The sequence below is a fragment of the Protobothrops mucrosquamatus genome, unplaced genomic scaffold, assembly GCF_001527695.2.
Source record: "Protobothrops mucrosquamatus isolate PMUCROS unplaced genomic scaffold, P.Mucros_1.0 scaffold910, whole genome shotgun sequence".
NCBI lineage: Eukaryota > Metazoa > Chordata > Lepidosauria > Squamata > Viperidae > Protobothrops > Protobothrops mucrosquamatus.
Window position 1 is genome coordinate 271,653 of NW_015387162.1, and position 16,050 is coordinate 287,702.

The 16,050-nt window shown below is 44.1% G+C and overlaps 1 protein-coding gene and 1 pseudogene across 1 annotated transcript in view; one reads left to right on the forward strand and one right to left on the reverse strand.

The window, feature by feature from the left end:
• Nucleotides 1-16,050, reverse strand: part of LOC107290500 — a 177,079-nt pseudogene that overhangs the window by 56,644 nt on the left and 104,385 nt on the right.
• Nucleotides 1-16,050, forward strand: part of LOC107290502 (zinc finger protein 729-like) — a 68,960-nt gene that overhangs the window by 35,516 nt on the left and 17,394 nt on the right. The window contains exons 8-12 of the mRNA XM_029284760.1: nucleotides 3,488-3,698; nucleotides 4,621-4,735; nucleotides 4,847-4,914; nucleotides 6,675-6,804; nucleotides 7,569-9,078. Of these exons, the coding sequence (XP_029140593.1) occupies nucleotides 3,488-3,698; nucleotides 4,621-4,735; nucleotides 4,847-4,914; nucleotides 6,675-6,804; nucleotides 7,569-9,078 (2,034 nt within the window). The remainder of the gene's footprint in view (nucleotides 1-3,487; nucleotides 3,699-4,620; nucleotides 4,736-4,846; nucleotides 4,915-6,674; nucleotides 6,805-7,568; nucleotides 9,079-16,050) is intronic.

Genomic DNA, 16,050 nt, shown 5'->3' on the forward strand with positions numbered 1-16,050 from the left:
GGTCAGGTGTGAGTCATCAGTGAGAGGCTTCTGATGGGTCTTGTGATGGGAAGCAATTCCATCAATAGGCACATTGACCTACAACCAACCTATGAACTCCTCAGAATCCAGATCAACCACACAGCCAACCGGAGAGAGCACCGACCTTCAACCAACCCATGTAAGACCCCCAGACGTTCACCTCCCAATGACCCTGATCTGATGTAACCTCCCCATCTCAAAGCCCATCACAAGACCCTCTCTTGACACACCCACACCTGAAGCCCTTATAAACAAGAACACTTTACACTGACATCCTCTATACTCAGCTGAAGATGTTACCTAGCCTGGTAATGAAATGTTCAGAAACCAACCCACAAGCTGAGAGAAAGCTTCACCCTCACTTTCAGTTCTCTTTTATTTAGTCTTCTGGCTTCCTCGACTCTTGGGATGATAAAAAAAATACCATGCCAGGTTTAAGCCACGGATGGGCAATCTCAGCTTTGCTGTCATCCTGCAATTTCTTCAATAAAGGTCTCTTTTGATTTTCATTCTTTTAAGGACTAGTCTCCAGAATTGTTTTTATATAAACTTTCAGTCTCGTAGCTTAATTCTTCCTTTTTTAAATGCACTTTTTACCTATGCAGCACAGGACAGAAATCCGGATAATATTCCAGAGTTACAATGTCCAAGATCAAAGATTTTCTTCCTTATATCCCGAGTAATTTTCCCCACCTAATGATAGAACAATTATTGAATCGGGGGTTTGGGTTGAAGTCCAGCCACATAGGTCTTTAGGAATTCCATCCAACACATAGATTCTCTAATTTAGAAGGGGGTTTGAACCATTAGGGATTGATCCAGTGTAAGTTTTTCTCGGAAGAGAAATCATCTTGTGATGAAAGTTGGCTGATTGCTTGGCTCAGCTGGCCATGGTGCCAAGGAAATCCCTCTCTTTAAAAAGGCATCAGAACTGGAGCTGAATACCCACTCCTGTTTTTCCTACAACAAACTGCCTGAGAGTGGTTTACCAAAAGAGAAGGACAGGCCAAAAGTCACCCAGCTGACTTCCATGCCTAAGGGCAGAGTTTCCCAACCTTTCAGCATTGACGGGCTGGAATGGGTGTGAGGGGACGGTTTTGTGGTGGGGGTGTTAGCCCATGTGCTCATGCATGAACACCCGCAATGTTTGCAGTGCTGCTCACGTGAGTGGAGCCATGTACGCTCATGACACTCGCACGACTGGGTCAGCTAATGCACAAGTAGGGCCGCAAATGCCCACAATGCTCAAACAAATGCAGCCACAAATGCCCAGGATGACGCTCACAGGAGTGGGGCTACAAATGCCCATGGCAAGGCTCACATGGGTGGGGCCGTAAACATCCACGACACTCTCAACACTGGTCACGGCGACTGGGGCTGTGTGAGAGCATGAAATAGGGTTGGGTCTCCATGATGTGTATGTGTGTTGGGGGAGGGGTTGGACCAGATGACCTACAAGGTCCCTTCCAACTCTGTTATTCTATGTCTTATTCTATGTTTCGTCCCTTTGTAACAGCCTCTATTAAGAAAGAGAAAAGAAAGGAGGGCAAGAAGACGCTTTTAGAGAGGACATGACAGCCTCTCACGGAAATTGCAGCCTTTCTCCTCTCTTTGCCTTGAGCACCTGCGTTGCACAAGGCATCCACCAGGGGGCTCCCTCTGCCAAGCGAAGGGAACACAGGGCGCTTCACCATGGAGCGGCTGGAGGACGAAGGCCACAGCTGGCTTTCCGGAGGAGGAGGAGGAGCAGGAGAGAATGACGTCACAGAGCTTTGCCTCTCTAGGACGCTGCACTCTCCATCACCCTCTGAGCTTTGCTGCAGGTAAAAGAGAAAAAAAGGCGGGGGGAATGTCTTGCAGGGGAGGCAGCCAGATGTGGCCCTAAGGGAGGAGAAGGGGGGGAGGGTCTCTCTTCCCATGCAAAGGGAGGCGGAGGGTCCTCATCCTGGAGGAGGGAGGGACACATGCCAAGTCCTCATCCAAGTTCAGTCTTCTGAGTCCCAAGAGTGGGAGAGACCAAATCCCATGTTCCCCTGCTGTCCCCCCCCCTTTCCATGCACACAACAGGCGCGCGGGTGGGGGGGGAAGCAGAGGACCAGACCAGCCTTGTTGCCCCCTCCTCGACGGAACTCAGGATTCCCAGGAAAGAGGTGGGGACTGGGGAAGTCCTTCCCGCCTGGTTTTCTGGGAACAGCTGGGGGGGGGGAAGGCAGGAGAAGAGGGAAGATCTCAAGCAAGAGATAAGAAAAGCCTTGCAAGACGGGAGATGCCCCAGATGGGTCCGGATTCGCACTAGGTGCTGGATGAGGCTCAAAAGAGAGCCAAATCCTTCACAATGGAACCTGTCTTGGGAGGGGGAGTGAAGCAGGACAGTATCTCCAGACCCTGTTTGGGGGGGGGGGACTTGGCTCCTACTGTTGACTGACCCTTTTGGGCTTCAGGGCATGTTGTGTGGACATGCCTGCCTGTAAGAGTCTGGATTGGCGCTCCAAAAGTCAGTCTTGAACAAGGGTAATGGAGCATCTTAAGCCAGGGTCATGTTCTTGCATTTCATTTGAGGTGAACAGAGATTTTCTGGTTGGCTAATTTGTTTGGAGTGTTGACATGTTGCGTGAACCCGCTTGGAGGTGAATGTAGGTTTAGTTTTTAAAAAGCAAGACCTTACTTGTGAAAAATAATCAAGAAATAGAAAATGCTCCAAATACATTAATTCAGCAAGAATAGAATAGAATAGAATAGAACAGAATAGAATAGAATAGAATAGAATAGAATAATAGAGTTGGAAGGGACCTTGCAGGTCTTCTAGTCCAACCTCTTGCTCAGGCAGGAAACCCTATACCATTTCAGACAAATGATTGTCCAGTCTCTTCTTAAAATCTTCTACTGTTGGAGCATTCACAACTTCTGGAGGCAAGTCGTTCCATTGATTAATTGTTCTAACTGTGAGGAAATTTCTCCTTAGTTCTAGGTTGCTTCTGTCCTTGATTAGATTTGGGTTAGATTAGAAGACCTCCAAGGTCCCCTCCAACTCTATTATTCGGTTTTGTTCTGAATTTATTTTATTTTCTATCTTAGAAACACAAACTGGAAGCCATTTGTACTCATCATATAATTTTATAGATAAAAGTATCTCTCGGCTAAAGAGGGCTGAACGTCTAACTATCACCACAGCTGCAACAAGAGAAACAGTCCTTTAAAGAAACGTTTCTTGGAGATTCACATAAGAGTCCTTGGACCCATTTGGGGTTGCGTTACAGAACAGAGAAAGAATGGAGACCCAACCTTTAGGAAGTGAGGGAACTGGAAAAGGCCTTTCAACTTTTCAGCCTGGGTGCTGTGAGGAGACCTGGGCAAGAAGTGGGCAGAAGATCCTGGAAGAAGACACCATCATCCCTTCAGAAGTTCAGTCCTGGAACTTCAGGAGCGTCCGATATCAGGCTTCTGAGGATCCCCGAGGACTTTGCAGCCGACTCCATGACTTTTGTAATCGATGGTTCAAAGCAGAAAAGCACACCAAAGCCCAGATGCTGGACCTGGTTGTTCTGGAGCAGTTTCTGGCCCTTCTGCCCATTAAGATGGAAAACTGGGTGCGAGAGTGTGGAGCAGAGACCAGCTCCCAGGCGGTGGCCCTGGTGGAAGGCCTTCTCCTGAGCCAGGCAGGGGAGCAGAAGGAGCAGGTGAGAGACCTTCACCTTGGGAGCCCAGAAGGGTTTGACTGGAATAAAGAATGTGGTTGAATTCTTCACCTCTCCCTTCCAGAGGCCCAAAGGTGCTTTTTTCATGAGGCAACTGGACTTTCTTGTTTTTCATTGAAGATGTTTCGCTTCTCATCCTAGAAGCTTCTTCATCTCTAATGGGATGGTGGGGAATGGAAGGATTTATACTCCTTGCAGACAGCTGGTCATTTGCATTCTTTTAGAGAGTCGTTCAGGCCACTTGGAGGTTTATCTGTATTCTCAGGGTCATCATTGCATATGGTTGTGGAACCTTCTTGGAACTGCTGAAAGGCCTGTGTTGTAGACTGGAGATAGATGATGTTGAATAGCCCTCTCTCAATAGAGGGGGGGGGGGATACGACATCATTTATCTCCAGTCTACAACACAGTCCTTTCAGCAATTCCAAGAAGGGTCTACACCCCTTTGCACTACTCAGCTGGCCCTGAGGACACAGATAAACCTCCAAGTGGCCTCAACGTCTCTAAAACAATGAAAATGACCAGCTGCCTGCAAGAAATATAAATCCTTCCACTCTGCACCATCCAGTCACAGCTGAAGACATTTCTTGGATGAGAAGCAAAATGTCTTCAAAGAGAAAAAAAAGAAAGTCCAGTTGCCTCTTGAAAAAGCACCTTTGGGACAACCATGATCTGAATGACTGAGAATCTCCATAGACATCTCCCTACCAGGTTTCTGGAATTCATAATATGTGGAGATGTTTCATTAATTCTTGTAGGACATTGTTTCATTATAAAAAAAATGATGACAGACATTCCTTTCTTATTTTCCAGCCTCACTGATGAACATTGGAGGCTTTCAAGAATCCACTTTGTATTGTGTAATGTCCACTAATTCTTCTTTTCTCCTGTCTCCTATTTCAAGTCCTTCACAAAGGACATCAGAGTTTCTGAGGGAAGCAGGAATCCATCAAATTCTCCTCAGGAGTTGTTTTTGAGGAGCGTTTCTCTGGAAGATCCAAGTCTGGACACCTTGGGAGGTAATCAAAGGTCCTCAATTCTCCAGAAAGTCCCAAACTCTCTCCTATTCTGTAAAATGATTCTTCCTATGTTATTAATTTTGCTTTTTAAAATTCTGTTTTTCCTCACAGGGAAGACTACAGTGGAGTTGTCTGCTCTGTATGGTGCAGCTGAAACAGTGGTTGAAACTGCAACTCAAGTAAGAGGAGCAAATTCACTAATAAAATAGAATAACAGAGTTGGAAGGGACCTTGTAGGTCTAGGCCAGGGGTGGGAAACTTTGGCTCTTTTATGACTTGTGGACTTCAACTCCCATAATTCATGAGCTAGCATGGCTGTCTCAGGAATTCTGGGAGTTGAAGTCCATGAGTCAAAAAAGAGCCAAGGTTGCCTACCCCTGGTCTAGGCCAATCCCCTGTCTAAGCAGGAGACCCTATACAGTTTCTGACAGATGGCAATCTAGTCTCTTCTTGAAAGTCTCCAGTGATGAAGCTCCCACAACTTCTGAAGGCAATACATTCCATTTGTTTATGTTCTCACTGTCAGAAAAATTCTCCTTATTTCTAGGTTGAATCTCTCCTTGATCCGTTTCCATCTGTTATTCCTTGTCTGGCCTTCAGGTGCTTTGGAGAATAGGTTGACCCCCTCCTCTCTGTGGCAGCCCCTCAAATATCGGAACACTGCTATCATGTCACCCCTGGTCCTTCTCTTCACTAGACTAGCCATGCCCAGTTCCTATAACCATTCTTCATATGTTTGAGCCTCCAGTCCCCTAATCATCTTTGCTGTTCTTCTCTGCACTTTTTCTAGAGTCTCAGCGTCTTTTTTATACTAAGGTGACCAAAACTGGATGCAGTATTCTAGATGTGGTCTTACTAAAGCCTTACTTATTAGATTCAAATTCTCCCTTTCCTTCAGGAAGTCACAATGGTACACAGTGCACTCTCTCCTTCCGTTCTCTAAGAAAAGTGCAGAGGAGAGCAACAAAGATGATTAGAGGTTTGGAGGCTAAACTGTACAATGGATGGTTGTGGAAACTAGATATATCTAGTCTAGCAAAGAAGAGGTTTGGGGTGACATGACAGCAGTTTCCAAAGCAACTGAGAGCAGGACAAAAAGTAACGAATGGAAGATTATCAAGGAGAGAAGCAACCTAGAACTAAGGAGGAATTTCCTGACGGTGAGAATAATCAATCTTTGGAACGGCTTTCCTCCAGAAGCTGTGGATGCTCCATCACTGGAGGTTTTCAAGAAGAGATTAGACAAAAATTTGTCCAGAATGGTATAGGGCCTCCTTCTTGAGCAGAGGGTTGGAACAGAGGACCTCCAAGGCCCCTTCCATCTCTGATGCTCTCTGATTCTATAATTCTTTCTTGTTCTGGCATTTATATTTTTGTATTAGAGAGAGAGAGAGGAGAGAGAGAGAGAGAGAGAGAGGGAGAGGGAGAGGGAGAGAGAGAGAGAGAGATGGTAGATCCATAAGGAAACTAAGATTACTTATTCAGATGATAGTTATAGATGATAGAGAGATGTTAGAGAAATGATAGATAGAGGATGATAGATAGATATAGTTAGACAAACATACGGATAGATGATATATATATAGATGAAACATAATAGCTAGATAGAGAGATAAATAGAGAGAGAGAGTTGGATAGATGTACTCTAGATAGATATAAGAGAGAGAGAGAGAGAGAGAGAGAGAGATCCATAAGGAAACTAGGATTACTTTCCTTGAATGGCACTGAAAGTCTTGCCACATCAATCATCGATTAAACTTGCCTGAACTATTTCTTCACTCAAAGGCTTTTGATCTATTTTTATCACCTAAACCTTGGAATCCTACCAAGCAGAGCCATTCAACTTAGTGCATATCTTTTCTTTGGGAATTTGTACGTAATGGGATAGACATTCCAAATCCTCCCTGACCCTGTTTGGTTCTTTGTTTTCCTTGTTCAGGAGGGTCTGGTGTCCTTCGAGGAGGTGGCTGTGTATTTCTCCAAGGAGGAGTGGTCTCAGCTGGATTCTGACCAAAAAGCGCTCCATCAGGAAGTCATGCTGGAAAATTATAGGAATGTGGCCTCTCTGGGTAAGCAAGTTTGCTATTCGCCCGTCAGAGAGTTTAGTAATTAAATGCCATCCGCTTTTTCTTATTAAAAGGTCTCTAAAGAGATATCATCTCTTGGGAAGAAGCAGAAAGAGATCTAGCCTTTTTCTACTCCGAGGAAATATCTATCTTGCCTGTCTGTTGGTCTGTCTGTCTGTCTGTCTGTCTGTCTGTCTGTCTGTCTCTGTCTGTCTGTCTGTCTGTCTGTCTGTCTGTCTGTCTGTCTGTCTGTCTGTCTGTCTCTCTCTCTCTCTCTCTCTCTCTCTCTCTCTCCCTCCCTCCCTCCCTCCCTCCCTCCATCCATCCATCCATCCATCCATCCATCTATTTATATTTCATGTTTCTAGGCCATCCATCTCCCTCAGCATTCTTTAAGCCACCCAGAGTCACCCTATTGGGAAGATGGTGTGAGGCACATAAATTTAATAAATTAATAAACTACTAAGCAAACATTTCAGTGCATAAAAATATTGAATATCTATCTATCAATCAATGGTGCTCTGCTTAGATGGAACCTGTGCCAATTCTCAGTTGTCAGAGCAGGAACATCCAATGTTAGCATCGTTGACATACTAAGCGAGAGGGTTGTTAAATGAGTTTTGGCTCATTTTACGAGCTTTCTTCCCACAGTTGTTAAGGGAAACACTTGTCAACATCCAGCTCGAGGATCCAAATAAAAATCCCGGTTCATTCCGTTTCCGAAAATCTTACTGTTATATTTTTTTCTTTTTTTCTGCTCCAAGCAGGTGGTGAACGGGAGATGAAGGATTCTGGCCAAGAATCAGCAGCACCATTGCAAAAAGGCAGAACGAAGCATGCAGAGACATTTTTTGGAAAGCAAAATTCTCAGGAAAAACAATTAAAAGGGGAGCTAGAGAAATGCTCCACTTTACCACATGTTGCTGTCAGTGACTTCTCGGGCAAAGATGATCAGCCAGAAAAAGAGGCTTGGCCAGAGTGTGGAAAAGTACCCGCAGACGAATCAGGATTATACGACTGTTGCAGAAGCCACATGATAGAGAAACAAAATGAACGTAGAAAACGTTTCCGAAGGACCTTCTCCGTTACTTTGCCTCAGAGAATACAAGGAGAGAAACCATATAAATGCCTGGATTGCGGAAAAAGCTTCAGAGACTCAAATTATCTTACTTCCCATAAAAAGATCCACACAGGAGAAAAACCGTACAAATTCAGGGTATGTGGAAAGGGCTTCGATTTTCCACAAAACCTCACTTCCCATTTTAAGAGTCACACAGGCGAGAAACCATATGAATGCCCCAAGTGTGGAAAGACCTTCAGTGAAAAATATCAGTATAAAATTCATAACCAAAAGCACACTGGAGAGAAACCATATAAATGTACAGAGTGTGGAAAACGCTTCACTAATTCAAGTTCCTTCACTTACCATAAAAGAATCCACACTGGAGAAAAACCGTATGAATGCAAGGAATGCAGAAAGAGCTTCCGTTGTGCAAAATACCTTACTTACCACACAAGGATTCATACAGGGGAGAAACCATATAAATGCCAGGAGTGTGGAAAGGGCTTCAGAATTTCAACTTCTCTTGCTGCTCACAAAACGATCCACACTGGGGAGAAACCCTACAAATGCAAGAACTGTGCAAAAAGCTTCAGACAAAAATGTCACTATATTGTACATAACAGAATCCACACTGGAGAGAAACCATATAAATGCCCAGAGTGTGGAAAGGGCTTCGCAACTTCAAGTTATCTTACTGCTCACAAAATGATCCACACCGGGGAGAAACCCTACAAATGCAAGAACTGTGCAAAAAGCTTCAGACTAAAAGATGAATATATTGTACATAACAGAATCCACACTGGAGAGAAACCGTATAAATGTACGAAGTGTGGAAAACACTGCACTACTTCAAGTCACCTCAGTTACCATAAAAGAATCCACACCGGGGAAAAACCATATAAATGCCCGGAGTGTGGAAAGGACTTCACAACGTCAAGTTCTCTTACTGCTCATAGAATGATCCACACCGGGGAAAAACCCTACAAATGCAAGAACTGTGCAAAAAGCTTCAGTCAAAAATATCAGTATACTGTACATAACAGAATCCACACTGGGGAAAAACCGTATAAATGCCCGGAGTGTGGAAGATGTTTCACAACGTCAAGTTCCCTCACTTCCCATCAAAGGAGCCACACTGGAGAGAAACCATATAAATGCTCGGAGTGTGGAAGATGTTTCACTTCATCAAGTTCCCTCACTTCCCATCAATGGACCCACACTAGGAAAAATCGTACATTTGTCTGGAGTGTGGAAAGGGGTGAACTCAACGCCAGTCCCTTTATGAGCACAGAAAAGAACCGTATAAACAAATTATTAGAAATTTGGGACTTTTGAGCTATTTATTACTGTGGAGAAATGAAATGTTAGGGAATGAAGGGAAGATAAGAAGGAACGACGATTCTGAAGAGAGTGGAGAAAAATAACTACAATTGGTTTTTTTGAATAATGTTGAGCATTTGTCCATACAGAGCCCCAAATATACTTTTTCTTGGAAGACCCACTTTGGAACCCTTTGCTTTTTGCATCTCTCAATTTATTGGCCACTAGAAGCACCTAACATAGTTATATAACAATGACTCTGGCCTTTGACTTTGCTCTTTTTGCCCCTTAATTTACATCTCCATCATTGAACATTAATTACAAGGGGGGTCAACACTTTCATTTCTGCAATAGTGGCGAATATCTGTAGCTCGGGTGTAGGATGAGGGGAAGGTTTGTTTTCCGATCTTGTGGGTTGGTTTCCGAACATTTTGTTACCAGGCTAGGTAACATCTTTAGCGGAGTTTAGAGGATGTCAGGGTTAAGTGTTTATAAGGGCTTCACATGTGGGTGTGTCAAGAGAGGGTCAAAGAAGAGCAGGTAAGATGATCATAGACCTGGAGACTAAAACATGAAGAACGGCTGCAGGACTCGGGTTTTGCTAGTCTAAAGAAAAGAAATAGGGGAGACATGATAGCAATATTCCAGTATTTGAGAGGCTGCCATAAAGAAGAGTGGGTCAAATTATTCTCCAAAGCACCAGAGGCAAGACAAGAAACAATGGTTGGAAACTGATCAAAGGGAGAAGCAACCTGGAATTTAGGAGAAAGTTCCTAACAGTGTGGCCAATTAACCAGTGGAACAGCTTGCCTTCAGAAATCGTGGGCGCTCCATCACTGAAGGTTTTTAAGAAGAGACTGGACAGTCACTTGTCTGAGATGGTATAGATTCTCCTACTTGAATGGGGAAGCTGGGCTAGAAGACCTCCAAAGTCCCCTCCAGAGTCTATTCTATTCCCTTCCGTTCTATTCTACTCTACTCTATTCTTGTGATGGGTCTTATGATGGGTCAGGTGTGAGTCATCAGTGAGAGGCTTCTGATGGGTCTTGTGATGGGGAGCAATTCCATCAACAGGCACATTGACCTACAACCAGCCTATGAACTCCTCAGAATCCAAATCAACCTGGAATAAGATTAAAAAATGGCTGGAAAAAATGTTAAAGTTAGTGGTAGAGTTAAAACCAGAACTCTTTTTACTAGGCATAACCATGCAGAAATACAACAAAGGCCTTTTTTACTAGATGTTACACATTCTCACGGCTGCTAGATTGGTGTATGCTCAAAACTGGAGAAATAAAGGAATTCCAACAGAAGAAGAGATTATATATAAAATTTTATCGTGTGCTGAAATGGATAGGCTCACAATGGAAATGAAGGATAAGACAGAATCAGACTATTTCGAGATCTGGGACAAATTTTATCACTGGTGTATAAAGGAGAACTGCTCGGGTTTTAAATTAGCGTTAAGATAGAATTATATATAACTGTATATATAATTGTATAGAAGAATATGTTTATATAGAGATCAAGAATTATGTATTAATTATATGTATCAAGAGGAACAAATTGTTAGGAATATTTATTTTGGAATGTCACGTTATGTCCATCTTTGTTTTTAACTGTATTATAAATAAAAAACTTTAAAAAAAAAATCCAAATCAACCACACAGCCAACCGGAGAGAGCACCGACCTTCAACTCATGTAAGCCCCCCAGACGTTCACCTCCCAATGACCTTGACCTGATGTAACCTCCCCATCTGAAAGCTCATCACAAGACCCTCTCTTGACACACCCACACCTGAAGCCCTTATAAACAAGAACACTTTACACTGACATCCTCTAAACTCCGTTAAAGATGTTACCTAGCCTGGTAATGAAATGTTCAGAAACCAACCCACAAGCTAAGAGAAAGAGCTTCACCCTCACTTTCAGTTCTCTTTTATTTAGTCTTCTGGCTTCCTCAACTCTTGGGATGATAAAAAACACCATGCCAGGTTTAAGCCAAGGATGGGCAATCTCAGCTTTGCTGTCATCATGCAATTTCTTCAATAAAGGTCTTGGTTTTCATTCTTTTAAGGATGAGTCTCCAGAATTGTTTTTATATAAAGTTTCAGTCTCGTAGCTTCATTCTTCCTTTTTTAAACGCACCTTTTACCTATGCAGCCAAGGACAGGAATCCGGACAATATTCCAGAGTTACAATGTCCAAGATCAAAGGTTTTCTTCCTTATATCCCCAGTAATTTTCCCCACCTAATGATAAAACCATGGTTGAATCGGGGGTTTGGGTTGAAGTCCAGCCACATAGGTCCTTAGGAATTCCATCCAACACATAGATTCTCTGATTTAGAAGGGGGTTTGAACCATTAGGGATTGATCCAGTGTAAGTTTTTCTCGGAAGAGAAATCATCTTGTGATGAAAGTTGGCTGATTACTTGGCTCAGCTGGCCGTGGGTGCCGAGGAAATCCCTCTCTTTAAAAAGGCATCAGAACTGGAGCTGAATACCCACTCCTGTTTTTCCTACAACAAACAGCCTGTGAGTGGTTTACCAAAAGAGAAGGACAGGCCAAAAGTCACCCAGCTGACTTCCATGCCTAAGGGCAGAGTGTCCCAGCCTTTCGGCATTGGCAGCCTGGAATGGGTGTGAGGGGACGGTTTTGTGGGAGGTGTTAGCCCGTGTGCTCATGCATGAACGCCCGCAATGTTTGCAGCAATGCTCGCGTGAGTGGAGCCATGTACGCTCATGACACTCGCACGACTGGGTCTGCTAATGCGCAAGTAGGGCCGCAAACGCCTGTGATGCTTATGCGAGTGGGGCCACAAACGCCCACAATGCTCACTCAAATGCAGCCACAAATGCCCAGGATGACTCCCACAGGAGTGAGGCTACAAATGCCCGTGGCAAGGCTCACACGAGTAGGGCCGTGAACATCCATGACACTCACAACACTGGTCACGCGACTGGGGCTGTGTGAAAGCATGAAATGGTGTTGGGTCTCCATGGTGTGTACGTGTGTGTGTGGGGGGGGTTGGACCAGATGACCTACAAGGTCCCTTCCAACTCTGTTATTCTATGTCTTATTCTATGTTTCGTCCCTTTGTAGCAGCCTCTATAAAAAAAGAGAAAAGAAAGGAGGGCAAGAAGACGCTTTTGGAGAAGACATGACAGCCTCTCACGGAAATTGCAGCCTTTCTCCTCTCTTTGCCTTGAGCACCTGCGTTGCACAAGGTATCCACCAGGGGGCTCCCTCTGCCAAGCGAAGGGAACACAGGACGCTTCACCATTGAGCGGCTGGAGGACGAAGGCCACAGCTGGCTTTCCGGAGGAGGAGGAGAGAAGGGAATGACGTCACAGAGCTTTGCCTCTCTAGGATGCTGCACTCTCTCTCCATCACAGTCTGAGCTTTGCTGCAGGTAAAAGAAAAAAAAAGGCGGGGGGACTGTCTTGCAGGGGAGGCAGGCAGATGTGGCCCTAGGGGAGGAAGGGGGGGTCTCTCTTCCATTGCAAAGGGAGGCGGAGGGTCCTCATCCTGGAGGAGGGAGGGACACATGCCAAGTCCTCATGCAAGTTCAGTCTTCTGAGTCCCAAGAGTGGGAGAGACCAAATCCCATGTTCCCCTGCTCCCCCCCCCTTTTCCATGCACACAACAGACACGTGGGGGGGGAAGCAGAGGACCAAACCAGCCTTGTTGCCTCCTCCCCGACGGAACTCAGGATTCCCAGGAAAGAGGTGGGGAGTGGGGAACTCCTTCCCGCCTGGTTTTCTGGGAACAGCTGGGGGGGGATGAAGGGGGTAGAAGAAGGAAGATCTCAAGCAAGAGATAAGAAAAGCCTTGCAAGACAGGAGATGCCCCAGATGGGTCCAGATTCGCACTAGGTGCTGGATGAGGCTCAAAAGAGAGCCAAATCCTTCACAATGGAACCTGTCTTGGGAGGGGGAGTGAAGCAGGACAGTATCTCCAGACCCTGTTTGGGGGGGGGGGGAACGTGGCTCCTACCATTGACTGACCCTTTTGGGCTTCAGGGCATGTTGTGTGGACATGCCTGCCTGTAAGAGTCTAGCTTGGCGCTCCAAAAGTCAGTCTTGAACAAGGGTAATGGAGCATCCTAAGCCAGGGTCATGTTCTTGTATTTCTTTTCAGGTGAACAGAGATTTTCTGGTTGGAGTGTTGACATGTTGCGTGAACCCGCTTGGAGGTCAATGTAGATTTAGTTTTTAAAAAGCAAGAGCTTACTTGTGAAAAAAAAACAGAAATAGAAAATGCTCCAAATACATTAATTCAGCAAGAATAGAGTAGAGTAGAGTAGAGTAGAGTAGAGTAGAGTAGAGTAGAACAGAATAGAATAGAATAGAATAGAATAGAATAGAATAGAATAGAATAGAATAGAATAGAATAGAATAGAATAGAATAGAATAGAGTTGGAAGGGACCTTGGAGGTCTTCTAGTCCAATCCTCTGCTCAGGCAAGAAACCTATACCATTTCAGACAAATGATCGTCCAGTCTCTTCTTAAATTGTTCCACTGTTGGAGCATTCACAACTTCTGGAAGCAAGTTATTCCATTGATTAATTGTTCTAACTGTGAGGTATCTCTCGGCTAAATTATCTCTCTGCTAAAAGTATCTCGGCTAAAGAGGGCTGAACCTCTAACTATCACCATAGCTGCAACAAGAGAAACAGTCCTTCTTGGAGATTCACATAAGAGTCCTTGGACCCATTTGGGGTTGCGTTACAGAACAGAGAAAGAATGGAGACCCAACCTTTAGCAAGTGAGGGAACTGGAAAAGGCCTTTCAACTGTTCAGCCTGGGCGCTGTGAAGAGACCTGGGCAAGAAGTGGGCAGAAGATCCTGGAAGAAGACACCATCATCCCTTCAGAAGTTCAGTCCTGGAACTTCAGGAGTGTCCGATATCAGGCTTCTGAGGATCCCCGAGGACTTTGCAGCCGACTCCATGACTTTTGTAATCGATGGTTCAAAGCAGAAAAGCACACCAAAGCCCAGATGCTGGATCTGGTTGTTCTGGAGCAGTTTCTGGCACTTCTACCCCCAGAGATGGAGAACTGGGTGCGGGAGTGTGGAGCAGAGACCAGCTCCCAGGCGGTGGCCCTGGTGGAAGGCCTTCTCCTGAACCAGGCAGGGGAGCAGAAGGAGCAGGTGAGAGACCTTCACCTTGGGAGCCCAGAAAGGGTTGACTGGAATAAAGAATGTGGTTGAATTCTTCACCTCTCCCTTCCAGAGGCCCAAAGGTGCTTTTTTCATGAGGCAACTGGACTTTCTTGTTTTTCATTGAAGATGTTTCTCTTCTTATCCAAGAAGCTTCTTCAGCTCTAATGGGATGGTGGGGAATGGAAGGATTTATACTCCTTGCAGACAGCTGGTCATTTGCATTCTTTTAGAGAGTCGTTCAGGCCACTTGGAGGTTTTTCTGTGTTCACAGGGTCACCTGAGTGGTGCATATGGTTGTGGAGCCTTCTTGGAACTGCTGAAAGGACTGTGTTGTAGACTGGAAATAGATGATGTTGAATAGCCCTCTCTCAATAGAGGGGGGGGGATACGACATCATTTATCTCCAGTCTATAATACAGTCCTTTCAGCAGTTCCAAGAAGGGTCTACACCCATTTGCACTACTCAGCTGGCCCTGAGACACAGATAAACTTCCAAGTGGCCTCAACATCTCTAAAACAATGAAAATGACCAGCTGCCTGCAAAGAATATAAATGCTTCCATTCCCCCCCCCCCCCCGCACCATCCACTCACAGCTTAAGACATTTCTTGGATGAGAAGCGAAATGTCTTCAAAGAGAAAAAAAAGAAAGTCCAGTTGCCTCTTGAAAAAGCACCTTTGGGACAACCGTGACCTGAATGACTGAGAATCTCCATAGACATCTCCCTACCAGGTTTCTGGAATTCATAATATGTGGAGATGTTTCACTAATTCTTTTTTTATATATATAAATATTTTATTAAATTTTGTATGGGTAAAAAAGGATGGGATCAATATGGGTATGGAAAAAAGGATGGGATCAATATGGGTATGGGAAAAAGGAGGGATGTGGAATTTGGGGTAGGGTAGGGGTAAATACAATAATGGGGGCAACCCCCAACAATAATTTCATGCTTTAACAAACATGTTTCCTTCCGGGTCTAAGTATTAAATAACATAATTCATATTGTAGTCAGCAATAAATAATAAATAATAATGATAAAGTTGGAAGGGACCTTGGAGGTCATCTAGTCCAACCTCCTGCTCAGGCAGGAAACCCTATATCATTTCGGACAAATGGCTGTCCAGTTTCTTCTTCTTTTTTTTTTTTTTTCCAAAGAAGTTTTATTATTTTTTCATCATAAAGAACAATCATAAACATAGATAAACACAAAAACAAGTAAAATCCCCCACCCCACCCCCGGACTTCCCAAACCTAATCCCAGGATAATATTCATATATAAATAAACAAATACTAATATCTCTAACTCCACAAAATATCCTAATCTACATGAAAAGATAGAAAGAGTAAACGAAATAAAGAAAAATCTAAAAACCTAAGTTATATTCTACCACTCTATGCTTCTTTTGAATATAAACAATCCATCTTCTCCATATTGATAAAAATTGTTCATTCGAGTAATTCTTCAAATAAGCCGAAATCTTTGCCATTTCAGCAAGGTTCGAAACTTTCAATCTCCAGTCTTCCATTGTAGGCAGAATTGGGCTCTTCCAATTTTGGGCAATCAGCAAACGAGCAGCAGTTAAACAATAAAGCATCAAATTTATTTCTTTTGCATCTAAATCTTGCACAATACCTAAAAGAAACAGCTGTGGGAGAAAGATAATCCTTTTTTTAAAAATTTGCTGTAAGTTCCACC